At 32.4% G+C, this 16,551-nt stretch overlaps 1 protein-coding gene across 6 annotated transcripts; it reads right to left on the bottom strand.

Annotated features, from left to right (window-relative positions):
* Positions 1-1,753: 1,753 nt before the first annotated feature.
* LOC131151664 (CBL-interacting serine/threonine-protein kinase 1) lies at positions 1,754-7,556 on the bottom strand. Of its 6 annotated transcripts, none has more exons than XM_058102986.1 (13): positions 6,732-7,527; positions 6,542-6,604; positions 4,191-4,262; positions 3,997-4,104; positions 3,813-3,893; positions 3,663-3,733; positions 3,554-3,578; positions 3,230-3,442; positions 3,002-3,112; positions 2,745-2,861; positions 2,312-2,374; positions 2,105-2,179; positions 1,754-1,973 (listed from the first exon to the last, which is right to left on the bottom strand). In XM_058102986.1, exons 1-13 carry the CDS (start codon positions 6,963-6,965, stop codon positions 1,905-1,907), a joined length of 1,302 nt encoding a protein of 433 aa, XP_057958969.1. In that variant the 5' UTR covers positions 6,966-7,527; the 3' UTR covers positions 1,754-1,904. The 6 variants fall into 6 exon arrangements, with proteins under 6 accessions (XP_057958969.1, XP_057958970.1, XP_057958967.1 ...); XM_058102987.1 differs by having other exon boundaries at positions 3,002-3,106; positions 6,732-7,526; XM_058102984.1 differs by having other exon boundaries at positions 3,002-3,106; positions 3,554-3,733; positions 6,732-7,556.
* Between the last annotated feature and the right edge of the window lie 8,995 nt (positions 7,557-16,551).

Genomic DNA, 16,551 nt, shown 5'->3' with positions numbered 1-16,551 from the left:
CACTATAACTCTTAGGATTGGAATTCAATTTGGACTGCTTTTCTTTTTTTGGCTTTTTTTGACAGGCTAGAAAATTTTAATTTTTTAATATGATAATATTTGCATTCCTTTTTTATCTTTCCAATAGACACACATATATTATTAACAATAGTAATGCTACATTTACTTACCAAATATCATACTTTTTCTTACCTATTACTTTAAATAATTGTATCATATATATCCACTGTTTTGTGGGTATTGTACTATGTATATAGTACAATTATTTAAAGCATTGAGTAAAATATCAACATCATTAGAGCCTTGTAAGCAAATGGAAATGTTGCAATGAAAAGATTAAAATAAGAAATTATCTCTTACATTAGTATATGTTCATACGATATGATGCTTCATGTCAGTTTTATATCATCTAAATGCAGTTAATACTAATTTAGTCAACTCTCTTATTAGACGATAACAAACTTTGGGATTTGATTCTCAATTTAAATAAGGATCAGTGAGTAACTTGGGACTTAAACCTTGGCCCAAATTCATGATTCAATTCGCTCCTATAGTGTGTTTTAACTTAGTGGCTCTTTGCGCCATTATTATTCATCCATATGCCTTTGAATAATTGACCTTGGGCCTTCCACACAGTTCTAAAGGTCATTTATGTTATAATTGCTCTTTATTGTCAAATTGCAAAAAAAGAAGACCAGAACAACAAATTAGGGTGCTTGGTGGGTTTGTCAATGGTCCATCAATCTTCCTAATCCATAGCTCAATTTAAGTTATAAATTCTACATTTATAACCCTTTTGCTTATGTTCGTAAAAATAATGGATTCTTATTTGATAAATGGATTCCTATTTGTTCAATTCAACTTGAGTAGTGGCCTATTAAGGTTCCTACCATCAAGAGTTGTAGCTAAGGAATGATGATGTACAAAGGGGATTCCTACAACTAAAATAGAGGTTGCTAGTTGTCTTTATATCGTGATGAGAAGGTTCCTATTGTCCAAAGTCAATCAAGTTAGAGGTGATGACTAAAGGCTCCTATTGCTTGGCTTGAATGATTTAGTGATAATGACTTCTTTCTAACAACTATTCCTTCATACAAGCAAATAATTTTTATAATAATTTGAATTAACTAGACTTTTGGTTAGATCCTCTAATGGCTAAGCTATGCTTGGGATTGAGCCAAATTTAAATTACTTGAATAGCAAATTCTGTAATAGTACTCAAGATTATAACTGCCCACATGCTATTTTTATTATTTCTATACTTGCATTTTATACATATATTTAATTTTAGGACAAAAATCACTAACCTCTTTTAAGGTTTGACAAAAAGACACTAACTTTCATGAGGTTTCAAAAATTTCAAAGACTATCCTAAAATTTTTTAGGGACCTTCCTAGTTTTCTAAGAAGACACAAACCTCCTCTTATATTTTGAAAAAAGGTAAGTCTTATAAGGGAAGATTTGTGCCTTTTTGACAAACCTAAAGGAGTTCTATGACATTTTTAAATCCTCAAAAGAGGTCAACTGAATTTTTGAAATCTCAAGAAGGTCCTTACATTTTTGGCAAACTTTTTTAATATTCATATTTCTATTTAATATTGTTTTATAGGCAATTTGAGCTTACTTGAGTTGAGAGTTTTAAGAACATGTAGTCATGAGTCAGGTTCAAGTATCTCGCTTGACTTGATCCATCTATAGTATGAACTTTGAAAATGTTGCAGAATCCGGGCACAGCTAAACTCTGAACAGAAGATGCAACAACAAAAAGATAGCCAGCAGGCTACAAGTTCATTGCGACCATACTATCATATATCTAATTCAATGTCAACAAAGAACATATTTACATAAATTCGGATTACATCAATTCTCTGTTCATTTTCTATGTTCAACACAGAAACCTCCCCTCACGGTCCTGTGGCCAACATTGCTGGGCTCGTAGATACACCCAGATCATTTGAAAGCTTTTTACACAACTGCACATATCAGACATTAAAATTAATTCTCAGAAATCACGCTCAAACCCACTCATACAGAGTTACCCCGAGAGAGAGAGAGGGGGGGGAGGGGGGGGGGGGGGGGGAAGAGAGAAAGGGGGAGATCAAACCTGTCTATACAATGATGAATCTCCAAACGATTTTCTTAATTCAACTACGTACAAGGACGGGCTTATCTCAAAAACCTGCAGAATTAAAGAGAGAAGTACCATGAAATTTAAGAAACTTTCAGAGAAGCGGCGATGGAACACTAGTACCATTGAAAAATTTTATTGCGTTAGGACCTAATTAAAGTGCAAAACATTGAAAGTGCTTACTTCTGCTGCAACTGAAAGACAACCCGTGTTCCTCTGGCTCTTGTGCTCTTGCGTCACTTTAAGCTAGATATAGGCAAAAGTATACCAACTTTTCAGTAAAAATTGCAATAAAACTAACATTATTGTTACAGGTAATCAAGAAATATAATAAAGGCCAGTGAGAAATCTGTAGGTAAGTGCCTTAAGTAAAAATAGCCAACTTTGGCACCAGTGATCAAAAGGGAGAAAATGACTTCTGAAATTTATAATAATTTCTACTTCGTTAGATTGTTTTATGTTGATGTAAGCATTAGTTTTTATCATTATGCTCTCTGAATTTTCGTTCTGTGAGAAATGAGCATCTGTATTTGAATACAACCCTCTGCAACGAAAATGAGTCTGATCATGGGGGTCAAAAGCCTCAGGTGAACATATACAGGACCACAGTACTAACCTTTCCGTTTTTCTTTTGGACTCGAAATCCCATCTGGGCTACAGTATCCTCTATTTTCTCAAGTAGTTCTTTTGGAGAATAATTAGATGTAAATCTGATCTTCCTCTCTGAGACATCCTAAAGTAAGAAGACATGTATATAATTCGCAGTCAGGTTCCCTTTCATTGATAAATACTAAAACTTATAGAGTTCATCGGCTTTACAAAATAATGAAAGCACAACTAACAAAATTACCAGCTCATCAGCTTAGTCCTCACCTCTTTCTCAAAGAAGCCAGAGAGATCTAGGCAAGAGGACATTCCAATCAGCTGAAAGGCATTGATGGTGGGGGGTGAATCTGGATTCTTCTCATTTTCAGAGGGCTGAACCTCAAAAATAAAAAAAAGAAAAAAAGAAAAAGAGGAGTCCCTTTTCAGTCTTGGTGAAAAAGGAAATATATGCAAAAACATATGGACACAAACAACTGGGGATACCCATGTTCTTACCACCTCATGTATTGAGAACGCTTCATCATCAATATAAATATCTTCTTCTTCATCATCAGGATTGGTTGGAATATAGTCCTGCCTAAACCATTCATCTGCTTGGATCCCTTCCATGGTTAGCCGGGTAACAGGGTTGGGATCAAGAATCCTCCTTATCATGTTTTGAGCACCTGGTGATAGCCATTTGGGTATCTGCACGTCCCCCTTAAAAATCTGAACCCCCAAGGGTAAACCATAAGTGTCTTTTGGACTCATATTTTAAAGATATTGAATAATTAGACAAAACATTTAATGAAAAATTGATCAAGGCCAACTTTATAATACCTTCTGATAGAGGACAGCAAGATTTCTATCATCAAAAGGGAGATATCCAGTAAGAATTACATACAAAATAACCCCACATGACCATATGTCGGAGGCGGCACCATCATACCCTCTATTTGCGAGAATTTCAGGTGCTACATAGTTGGGACTTCCACAGGTTGTATGCAGTAACCCATCATCCTATAGATGAACAAGGAATTAGTAAATGAACAAGAAATGTGAAAACTTAAAGAGGACTGGTTTCATGAAGGCAATGTACCCTAAAATGCTGAGGCAAAGCACTGAGGCCAAAATCCGATATCTTGATGTTTCCTTTTTCATCAACAAGAACATTCTCCAGCTGCAAGAGTTTGTAAAAGAGCAAACGTTGAAAATGGTGGAAATATATAACATGTTAACTACTATTGACTATGGGATTATGATGTGCAAAATGTTTATCAAACCTTTAAATCCCTGTGGGAAACACCTTTATTGTGACAGTAACTCACACCGTCGATCAGCTGTTGAAAAAGCTTCCTACCTTTGGCTTCTGAGAGTTTCCCTTGGGATGCCTATATATTAAAAAATAAAAGCTCAATAACCTGGAGAGAATAGAATAGTCAAATTGAAGTTCTGCATGGCGAAAGAGGCTCCTTACAATTCTATCAAACAATTCACCACCAGTCACATACTCCAGAACCATGTAAATCTTGGTTTTGCTTGCTAAAACCTGCATGTTCATGACATACATGGTAATCAAACGCCAGGGAAAAAAAATGGAACATCATCTTGTAGGCCCCCTCAACTCTTGAATTTGGTAATGTGGAAGATGACTACAAAGAATGAAGATGAAGCATTTGGATAGAGCTCCAAGGGGAAGAATCAATTAAGAATTTAACTATACCCCCTTCCACCTCAAAGGTGGTCCAAGTGGCAAACTCAAGACTTTCTGATTAAATGGTCAAGGTTCCAGTTTTGGGGTTGTGACTTTTTATTTGAGATAATGACTTAGTATTTAAGTGATGAAAGATAGAGGTCTCGGACACCATTATTTAAAAAATAAATAAATAAATAACCATGGGCAATTATGGTTTTTTGTTTTGAAAAGAGACCTATTATTTACATTATGAGTTTAACCTACAGGGATGGGACAGAGACAGTGGAAGGGCCACGGCTGTATTCACATGAAACTTTCTGGTCTGCTGCAGCACACAGCAGTTTTGGCATAAAAGGCATAGTGGGAATGTGTTCAATTATGCCTAATTTTGCATGTCTATCACCAACCCATTGCCTACTCACCGATTACTCAACCTATGCTCAAATTTGAATGAACAATATAGTATCATCACATGGCTGGGCCAGCCAGTTATGTGTCAATATAGTCTGTTGAAAGCTTGAGCTACACAATGCAATTAATGACGAATCATTTCTTTTTGTAATAAGATGGGATAAATTACATAATACGTTAACAACATAGTAAAGTACTGAAGTCATATGCAATTATGCTGAACTCTTTAATATTTGAATCACCATAACTAGGTCTTTAAGTATCATGTACAAGTTTGTCCGAGTCTATATTTTTTAAAATTTTCATAAACCTAAAAAAAGTGAAGGTAAAAAATTTCATATAAAATTGAAGAAAAATAAACTAATTTCTTCCCACATCGTTTGGTTTAAGAAGAGAGGGGGAGTATGCTCTTTTTGTTTTTGTTTATTTTTTGCTCTCAGTTTCATTTCTCTTATTTGCATTTTACGGGAATCAAATGAGAAAGGAAATTGATTTATTTGTCTTGTATTTTCTGCATTTGTTCTCCCATTAAAACCATTGCAAAGGTTAAACTGTTAAAATGAGATTTTAATATAATTGGTGAATTTCTAATACAGTAATGTATATGTTGTATTTGTGGAAGTCGAAGGGAAGGGGCTAGAGCCAGAGGGGAGTTGGGCCTGCCAAGGAGGCCCACGAGATTATAATGGCTTCTTGGACACTTCTGCTCATGGGCCCACTCCCCCAGCTATCATTTAATTATTGTGAGGCAGGATAACGGGGACACGTGGTGAGGAAAGAGTGGGCGATGTGGTCAAGATTGTCAGGATGCCATCCATTGCCATTTGCCAACGACCCCACATTGCGTGTCAGCCATTCCATGTCAGGCTCGATTCACGGGCCACCCGTGTTTGGTCGGCCCAGCCTATTATTATTATTAATTAATTAATTAAGAATAATAATAAAATAAATAAATAAATAAATAAATATATTTATTCACTTTAAATAACAAAAAATATTATCCCAAAAAAATGCTCAAATTTTTTTGTGGTCCAAATTTGACTAGTCCCAAAAAACATAAATAAATATTAATTAATTAATTAATTAAATATGTTTTAATTTTTTACGTTATTTTTTGAAGATTGAAGTTAATGGGGGAGTTGAGCAGGTGCAGCTTAATTAATGTAAAATAGAAGTATAGTTGAAATTATTTTTTTGCCTATGGGTATTATTAAGTTTAGAACTTAAAAACTGTTTTTAGTTGCACAAAAATATTAATACAATGGAAATGAAAAATGCATCGTCTACAAAATACATGATGGAATAGGTTCAAAATACATGATGGAATAGGTTTACATCTCTGAATTACAACATTCTTATTTTGTTATAATAATTTTTTTTAAAAAAATAAAATTATTTTATTAATATTATTATTATTGTCGCAAACAGATATGAAGATGGGAATCCGAGTTTCTGGGATTGCGGGAAATCCAAATTTATATAAAAAGAAAGGTAAATTAAATGGCACAGAAAGAAATTCTTTCCGACAGGATGCTTGTTTTTTTCATCATTCATGGTATTGTTCTTTCTTTCTTTCTTAATCTTCTTCTTCCTTTTGTCTTTGTATTGTTCCTTCCTTCATTTTTTTTGGCATTCATACAATCAGCAATCCACTGAATATAGAGAGAACATACGCGTACAAACATTCATACATGTAGAAAGTAATTGGATACATAACATACCTCGTGTAATCTGACGACGTTGGGATGTCTGAGGAGCTTCAAGGTTCCAATCTCCCTCTTTATCTGATTAAAATCAGACAACCAATGAATCAATCAATGAAAACCCACAATTAATTTCTCTTCTGCCCAAATGCTAAGTAAACCCAGAACCCCCATTGCAAAGTAATTGAAGAGATTTGAGAAGACGGACCTGATCGGAGATGTTGAGTTGAAGGATTCTGGTTTTTTCCAAGATTTTGACGGCAAAGGGCTTGCCGGATTCGATGTCCTCAGCGTATTTGACCTTTCCAAAGTTGCCTTCGCCCAGGGTCCCGCCCAGCTCGTATTTCCCCAGTTGCATTCCCTTCTCCTTCTTCTGCCTCTTCTTCTTCTCTTTCTCCTTCTCCCTCTCCCTCTCCTTCTCCGTCCCCTTCTTTCCCAGCATCAATTTTTAAACAACTAAATAATTAAATAACAAGGATTTGAACGGACGTGAGAGCTCGATCGACCGATCGATGGATCTCCCCTCCTCCTCTGTTCCTGTTTCTGTGTCAACACAAAACCTCAGAACAGATTTAGAGAGAAGTAAATTGAACTGGGTAGATTTGGTTCTCTCTCTCTCTTTGTATGTGTGTTATATGAATATATATATATATATATATATGAGAGAGAGAGAGAGAGAGAGAGAGAGAGAGAGAGAGAGAGAGAGAGAGAGAGAGAGAGAGGGGGGGATGCGATGGGTTGGGTTTGTGTTTGGGAAGGCAGAAATTATTTTCCGTTCGATGAGAGTACCTCCCTTGCTATTTCATGTGCTCATAATGATTGCTTGTCCAATAAAAAAATGATAATTTTTGAAACCAAAACTAAAAAGCGAAACCCAAATCCAGTCCCATTTATTTCTATTTTCTAGCTTTTGTTTTATTGCTCTTCATCCTCCGCCAAAACCCTTTCAGTACGCCTCCTCCGCGGATCACGTGCACGCCTCCTTTTCCTCCTTTCTCTCTCTCTCTTAGATATTATTTTCTCTACGAGTGTCGAGTCTACTTACACTGCATAATTTTTCTAATTGATAACTTATAATGTCTATGACTGTAAATATAATTTTTTGTACTTAATTTTGCAATTAATTTCGATTTCAGCATCTCTAAATGGTCCTTTTAACTCTTGCTACCCATCCATATTACTAAATAGCAACTTTATAACTTTTTTTAATTTTTTTACTTGTTCAAAATCTTTATTAACCATCATATAACTGCTTTGTAATCGAACTGAAATACTAATCAATGCATGCTTTTTTTTTATAATTATTTTTTAGTAAAAAATAAAATTTAAGAAGTTTGCAACTATGGATAATTAGTATCATTATTATTTTTATCTTATCTATTTATTTATCATAAAATTTTAAAAAAAAATTAATTACTTAGTTGTGAAAAAAAAATTTATTTTTCATTTGTAGGTTTCGAATAATCCCAAATTCTTATCTTATCTATTTAATGAATTATAGTCAATTTTTTTCAAACACGAACCAAATAATTATATCTAGCTGCTCAATATTATTGTCAAAAATTATAGAAATGAAAATTGAAATCAGAAATATAAACTAAAATTTTAAAAGTAGTAATTTGTTTGGTTACAAAAATTAAAAACTAAAAATAGAAAATACAAATAATAGCAAACGGGTTCAAGGATACATTTCCATTTTTTCTCTTGGATAACTTTATTTGCGATCAACAATTGCATCAATCTCATTCAAAAAGATACGTAATTTGGCATTAGATTATTAGTCTCCCCTTTTAAGAACATAGAGGTCGTCTCTACCATATGCCCTATGCTTTTATTATTTTCCAAATTAGGCACATGTTGTGTTTGCTTAGAAAGAAAAATAGGTTAGACAAAATTGTTTCTTTGACCATAGGAAAAACTTATTTATTTTTTAGCATTAAAATTCGGAAATGGCCGGATTATCAGGAGGAAGGGCTTTTATTTTTATAAGGTGCGGACGTGAAAAAGCGAAGAAGGCACCTAATGCAAAGAAAACCTTCCTTTAGTGGAGGGTGGTGGTCTTATCTTCTATCCCTATTTTATAGATTGTTTAAAATATTCATATGTAATGTAATTTAATTTGCTACTACAATCGGGAGCACAACATTATTGATTTAACTTGTAAAAATTGTATTTAGTGTGAATTTTTTAAAGAGAAATCTTAATTTTTTAATTAGAAAAACTATGAAATGTAATTTCCAAGCTTTATAGTTAGAGCTTTTAAAATCATAAGACTAATATTTGATTTATTTAATTATTTTACTAATTTTTCTTCAGAAAATATGATCAAAATTTTACGATTGGCTCGTCCAAAATAATTTGATCAATTAGCTTTTCTGTTATAATGCCCCAAATGTAATTTTATTTGTCTAATGACATATTGTTATTTTTTAAAACAAATTTGGGAAAAGACTTCTTCTAATTTTGTATATTAACTTACTCTGAATGAAACAATATTTTGCTTTAATGTCAATTTTTTTTTTTGAAATCTTAATTTAATGGTAATTTGAATTTTCTAATATTATATATAGTCTCACCTCCAATAAATTAATTAAATTGCCTTAAAAATATGTTTTGACTTTTTTTTTTTTAAATTTGTATTCTTGCAGAGAGAGAGATTCTAATGTAATTGTAGCTTTGAAATTTCTAACTTGGTAAACCCACCTCACATTATGAATTAAATTGCCCTAAAAACATAATCTATTTTTTCTTAAACAATATTTTATGATATTGGGATAGAGAGAGAATTTCTAACCTCATAGCTGGTGAGAGGAGAAAAAATTAGGCCCTCGAGGAGGATCAACTTGGTCCTTCATCGCATTAGACCCTCCCATCCAATGAAAATATATCAAATAGTAGATCCTATCAAATTTTAAAAATGTCTTATCATGTGACACTCACTATTGGATATATTTTCATTGGATTTGACGACCTAATAGAAGAAATGTTGTCTTCTCAGAGGTTTTGGTTTTTCTTTTTCTTTTTTTTCTCGAAGAGAGAAGGAGAAAGAGAGTTTATACCATTCATAAAGAGATCAATGTTGCCAAAAAAAATAGTAAAAATAGAGAAGTTGATGAAAAATTAAAGGAGCACTATCGTGAAGGGTTGCGTTTTCCTCAAATGAGTGTGCTAATTATTTAGCAGCATATATTAAAAATATTTGAATAAGATAAGAGTTAATTAATTAATTGACTGAATTGATACATGTTGGATAACTTAGTTAAATTTGATTTGGTTTGATTAAAAAATTAATTTTTAATTATTAATTTTGTTTTAGAGTATAAACATATGTAATTATTATTAATTTCATATATAGAAAGTCAAAATTATTAAAACTTTTATAGCATATGGATAACTAAATTGAAGATTCTAAACTACTAGTCTTCCATGCATAATGGTCAAATCAAAAAAATTAAAATATTATTTTTTTGGGTGAATAATACTAACAATAATTAATGCAAAAATATACAATATAGGAGTTTCATTTAATTAATTAAGGAGGAATTAATAGTTGTATTTAATTAATAAAAAAAGAATTATCTTTTTTGTGGGGCTAATTAGGAATGACCCATATTATCCTCATCTTAAAGATATTAGGAAAATCTTTTTTAATGGTATCATTGCATTGTGTCACGGGCTAAGCTTGTTCAGGGCATTATGCTTGCCTATGACCGCTTATCTCGTGTGCTTAGGATGGGTTTCCATCATGTAAATACTAGTGTAGGGTTATTTTCTGCTAGTAGAGTCTTTGTAAGCCAAATATGGCAGTATGACTCCTCGGTCACTTTGATGTTTCCTAGTGCCAGGATGATAATTACATAAAAACCTCTTTAGGGGAGGGTGAGTGTTCATCAATCATTGTAAAACTCACTAGCAATTGTCAACATGCTTAGCCTACTTGCCTCCCTCGCTAAGTACAACATGTCAACGGAGGATTTGTTAATGAATTACGTTTGCTTCAATATTTACTGCTTGGTTGTCACGGCTTTCATGAATTGATTATAATTTCCGCTGCTATCTGATTGAATGTTAATGAAAGTGCTTCGTGGATGAATGTTGGTAAACAAAAGGCTGGCTAGTTAAGCAAGAGTGCTTTAGCTAGCGCCGCACGGCCCTTCACAACGGTGTGAAAAAGGCGAACTGTGACACATGGTTATGTATTTGTATGGATGCACTTTGAAGATTAAAAATAAAATAAGTAATGGATGCATTCTGAACATGCATGGGAATCACAGCCAATTATTATATTAAGGAAAGGAGTTAGGGTTTTGAATTTAATTAATTGGAAAAGTGTAGTGGAGGCAATGCGATTTGGTTGAGTGAATATGTGGGCATTCTTCATTAATTTAGGTTTAATATGCATTATTATGTTAGCTTTGATAGGAAAGAATAAAGTCAAAATAATGCAACCAATTATAAATATACACACGCATAAGTTTTATTATGACTAGCCATACTCACGTATTAGGTTCGTGCTTCATAACTTTCTAATTTTAATTTATTTTAAAGAAAATAATAAAAAATAAAGTATTATGATGACATTTTGGATAGTTATAGATAGTTATAGGGGTATTTTAGAATATTTTTGAATAGTTATAGGAATAAATTTGATATGATTATAAGAGTATTTTGAAATAGTTGTGGGTCACCCATTTAAAAATAAAATGGAGTGTTTTTTTTTTTTTTAAATATCTTCTTAATTATATGAAACTTTTAAAAAATTTTAAAATAAATAAATCATATTTTTTTAAGTAGTGATTCATTTATTGAACGGTGGATTTGGATTTATATAGCAGTCGCCCATTAATAAACAAGTCAATTTGAACTTGAACTCAAACTTATTTAATCTTAATTCATTTATAATCCGTCTAAACTTGGCCCATTAATCCCTTTTGTCACCCTGAGTTAGGCCGGCTTTGGGAGCTTGATAAAGTTGTTATTTAATGATTAATTAATTAATGAGATTATAAAAATACTTGACGTAAAAAAGTAATTGGAGAGAGAGAGAGAGAGAGAGAGAGAGAGAGAGAGAGAAGGGTCCTACCACTCCCACCACGTGAATAAGGTGCACAGGTGGGGGTTTCAGAAGGTCCGCTTCAATAAATGGAATGAAAGGGAGTGGGGCCCAGCCATCAATGCCTCATTTTACTCATTTATTATTTTATTAATGTCTGGAGCCAAACAAACAGTTCATATTAATTTATATAATATTGTATCGCTGTTCATATCAATTTCTGATGGTCGAAGGACCACAAAGCCCCCACCATTGACAAACTGCCACTATGAAGGGAACATGGATGCATATTAAGAAGGATATGAATTGGAACCACTTATTATCTATCTAAACATTTTTAAATAATGAAAAAATTAAAAGACACATATGGACTCAAAATAATAAGGGAAAAGACAAATTGATGACAACTATAGATGCTAGAGATATTTTAGAACTAAACAAGTTAGTGGAAGCTACAATAATAAAAAGCTTAGCAATAAAGTAAACAATCAAATCAACAACCAATCGCAACTGAACTAACAATCAAAAAGACGATCAAAATAAACCACTCAAATAATTGATTAAGATACAACTCATCGAACACAGAAAAATAAAAAAAAAAGATAACTGTTACGTTGGTGGTAAACCTAGACAACAAGCACCTCAATGCAGGTTTCGCTGAAGTGTGGTAATATTAATAATAACGATAAGCCTCAAGTCAATATAATGAAAGATAAGGTAATTGCTACTATACTATTTTAGTATTCCAGTGAATCTCATGAAGAACCTATGTAACTAGGTAGTAGATACTGGATACGTAGAACATATGTGCACCAATCATACCTGTTTCAAGAAATGAAAAGTTTGGTAGTGAATATATATTTATTGTCCCGCTCATTGCACAATCCTAACGATAAGGAAAGGTCTTAGGAAATCTTAAACTCATATCTAGAGAGACGTTGAGATCGATGGATGTGTTGGAGTCCATAGTTTTTGAGTTATCTTGATTTGTATCAAAGTTTTCTTAGGAAAAGATTATTATAAAAGTGGACTATTTGTGCATACTTTTATTAATAATATGAATAATAGTGTTTGTTCTTCTGCTCCCTTGATTGATTCTTTATACCTTTGCCATGATATATTAGAACATATAAATTATCTGATGTCGAATAACAAGTTTAACAAATTTCAATAAAGAAAAAAAATGAAATTTGTGTGAAATTTAAATTTATTAGAAAATATTTTAAATTTATTACAATAGTCGAACGAATGAAGGTGATAAGAAATATTGTATGACAATTATTGATGATTTTTAAGATATACTATAATTAACCTTTTTATTATGATCAAACTATGTAACTAGAGATGACTTTATTAAATTTTAAACAAAATTGGTATAGCCTATCCATTTGGTTCTATATATATATATGTTTTCTAGGGGAATGGTTTCAGTTGTAATTAATGTAAAAATTGCGATAATGAGTGACACTTAAAGAGGAATAATTGTATTTAGCATACGTTTAGCATCGATCGAATAGAATTATGCATTTCGGGTGGAGAAAGTGAGACTAATTAGGATGATATGTATCACTCACACAATGGAGCAAGAAAAACTTCTTTAAAAGTATTATTGTTCTTCGAGGGAAAAAAAAAACCGGAACAAAAAATGAAAAAACTAAGGGTAAAAGAAACTGATCTCTCTCTTTAGGCTTGACAAAAAAGATAGGAACATACTTAAAGTTTCAAAAATCTCAAAGATCTCATCTAAAGCGTTAAAAATGTTAAGAACATTTCCTAAGGCTTGTAAAAAAGACATAAGTTTTCTCTTAGTTTTTGCAAAACACAAGTCTTTTGAGAGAAGGTTTGTATCTTTTTGGTAAACTTCAAGAAAGATCTATCGTATTTTTGAAATCTTAGAAAATGTTTTTATTTTTCTATCAAATTTCAAGGGTGGTTAATGATTTTTTTGTTTTTCAAAACCTAATATGTGCATTTTGAACGTGGAGAATTACTAACCAATTTTATTGATGTAGGAGAGGAATTTGACTTTGAATTGTAAAAGAAAATGAAACAATTTTTTTATTAAAAAAAATGCATTTATAAATTAGACATGTGGGCAACGAGAGAATGGAAAAGTTGGTGGTCAATGTAATTTAAATTTGGTTTGATGCTTTGATAAGACCTAAGGAAAGAGCCAAAAATAATAATAATAATAATAATAATAATAATAATAATAAAGTCAATGATCTAACCAATGAATATTTACGCGCATATATGTAAATATATATTATATAAAAAAATTAATTATAATATTTTAAATTATTATCACTATCATTATTTTAGGATATTTTAGTGTGGTATGGGCATGGCTATCGTGCATGTTTATATCTTCTTTTGTTTAAACTTATTTTTAATTTCTTCTTAAATGAATAGATCTCATCCTCAAATTTATTTATGTTACCATTTTTATATGTCATTAATCTATTTTTATTTTTTCAAAATTTAGATTTTTTATATTTAGAAGCGATCTTAAATTTCAATTTATATAAATTTTTAAAAATATAAATAAAATTATATTAAATTTTATTTAAATTAAAATTAAAATTTAAAACTAAAAATTTATATCTCAAAAAAATTAATTGAAGATTTTAGAATCACCAAAATTATATATATATAAAATACCATCTCTTTGCCACTATGTATTAGGGGTGTATTTGGTTCGGTCAGGGCAAAACTAAAAATCAAACTGAAAAATTGTAGTTATGAAATTTCAAAATCGAAACTGAACGAAATGTGTCATCCCATGGAGAATCAAACATTCGCAATTCAGTTGCATTTTTTTTTTTTTTAATCAATTTTTAAAATATTTAACATTTATTTTTCATGAGGGTTGTTGTGTAAAATGCAAGAAAGCCTTTGAAAACAAAGATAAAAGCAAGAAGAAGAATCATCTATTTTCTCTTCATTAAGAAAAACTGAATTAAATTGTAGTATACAAGTAAACTTCTTATATATAGATACAATAACAACCATTGAACAACTAATCTAACTACACATATTAGTTATAATAGCTTTATGTATTTTGTTTGGTTCTTGATCTTACTCCAGATCATCTTGTAAGCTCCAACACCCCCCCTCAAGATGAGAATGGATATTAATCATTCTCATCTTGTGAATAAGATGATGAAAATGAATTGAACCAAGAGGCTTGGTTAATATATCAACTAGTTGGCGCTTAGAAGGAATATGAATTATAGTAATGAGGCATGCTTGCAGTTTTTCTCGAAACAAGTGGCAATCCAACAGAATATGCTTAGTCCTTTCATGATGTACAGGATTAGAAGCAATTTCAGAGGCTGGTTTGCTGTCTGTATATAATAAGGCATCTTGAGAATGAGAAATATGTAAATCAGTTAACAGATAAAGAAGGCATTGAATTTCACATGTAGTTGTAGTTAAAGTTCTGTACTTAAACTCAGCAGATGATCTACTGACAGTGGGCTGCTTCTTCGATTTCCAGGAAATAAGAGAATCTCCAATAAAAAATGTAAAACCAGTCACATTTCGGCGAGTATCCAAACAACCACCCCAATCACTATCTGAGTATTCCTTGAGATGAAGAGATGAGTTTGTAAACATAAAAATACCCTGACCTGGTGTAGATTTAATGTATCTGAGAACCCTTTCAGCAGCTCGAAGATGAAGTGTACTTGGATTAGCCATAAACTGACTTAATGCTTGAACAGAATAAGCAATATCAGGCCGAGTTATAGTTAAGTACAACAATTGACCTATGAGCCTTCAAAATGATGCAGGATCAGTTAGGGGAGGAGAGAGATCTATTGTGCTGAGTTTCAGAGTAGATTCCATGGGAAAATTTGCTGGTTTACAGCCAGAGAAACCACTGTCTTGGAGAATATCCAGAGCATATTTTCGTTGAGATATGACAATGCCTTTAGCTGATCTAACTATTTCCAAACCCAAGATGTATTTTAATTCACCAAGATCCTTGATTGTGAAAGAATAATGGAGAAATTTCTTGACTTCATTAATCTGAGCAATATTGTCAGAAGCAAGAATAACATTATCAACATAAATGAGTAAAACTATAAAAGCTGAGGGGGTTGTTTTGATAAAGAGAGAAGAATCTTATTTGCCCCGAGTAAAACCAATTTGCAATAAGGAGGTGGATAACTTGGAAAACCATTATCGTGATTGTAACGATCTTAAAAATAATGATAACATGTCCCACACTTGAAACAGAACTCGGAGCTGAAATTTTCTATTTTCAAAAGTTTTGCATACGCCTACCTATGTATATAATTTTTTTTTTTTTTTGGATTACGTCCGGGTGTCCACCTACCGTCAACGACGTCCGTTTTGCGGTCCGTCGCACCGGCCAGTGACTATTCCCACGCCCTGTAGAATGACCCCACACACCACAGGGAGGTTAAATCAGGAGCTCAGGCGCTGAATCGAACCCGAGTGGGGAGGAAACCCTGACTCCATGAAGCGCACACCCGAAATCCGCTCAACCACCTGAGCTGCGCCATGGGGGCATACCTATGTATATAATTGATAATGGTAGTAGTTGATGGAAGGTGGGAAAATGGGGTCAATGCATGGCGCACATATTTGTCTCATCCTCTACCTATCGACTATTAAAATACTGACATAACGTCCCATCAACCAATATGTATCTCTCTAATTGTGGGGGTAAGTAAATTGACTTTTCAATAGTTAATGGGCAACCATTTCCTTTCCTTCTTCCTTGCGTGAAGACAAACCTCCCCCGCTCCTCAATAGTTGGGTATTGCTATTGCTCATTTGTTACGATGCACAAGTGCTAATCATTCATTATTTAAATTAGAGATAATATAATTAGTGGTTTTGGATATTTTATATTTTAAAGATTTGTGTTACTAGCAGGATTGTTTGTGCCATATAGTGCATTGTTTATTACATAAATTAGAGATACTCGTTTTGGATATTATAT

Source organism: Malania oleifera, chromosome 3, assembly GCF_029873635.1.
Source record: "Malania oleifera isolate guangnan ecotype guangnan chromosome 3, ASM2987363v1, whole genome shotgun sequence".
Lineage (NCBI taxonomy): Eukaryota > Viridiplantae > Streptophyta > Magnoliopsida > Santalales > Ximeniaceae > Malania > Malania oleifera.
The sequence above is the reverse complement of the archived record's forward strand: the minus strand, read 5'-3'. Positions and strand labels throughout refer to the sequence as shown.

Bases quoted from the DNA above. Each gene is read 5' to 3' on its own strand.
- LOC131151664 (XM_058102982.1), bottom strand. From the start codon at position 6,965: ATGCTGGGAAAGAAGGGGACGGAGAAGGAGAGGGAGAGGGAGAAGGAG. The intron at 3,894-3,996 runs GTTTGATAAACA...AAACTCTTGCAG, and splicing joins TTTCCCACAGGGATTTAAAG to CTGGAGAATGTTCTTGTTGA. The intron at 2,180-2,311 runs GTAAGCACTTTC...TTAATTCTGCAG, and splicing joins GTCTTTCAGTTGCAGCAGAA to GTTTTTGAGATAAGCCCGTC.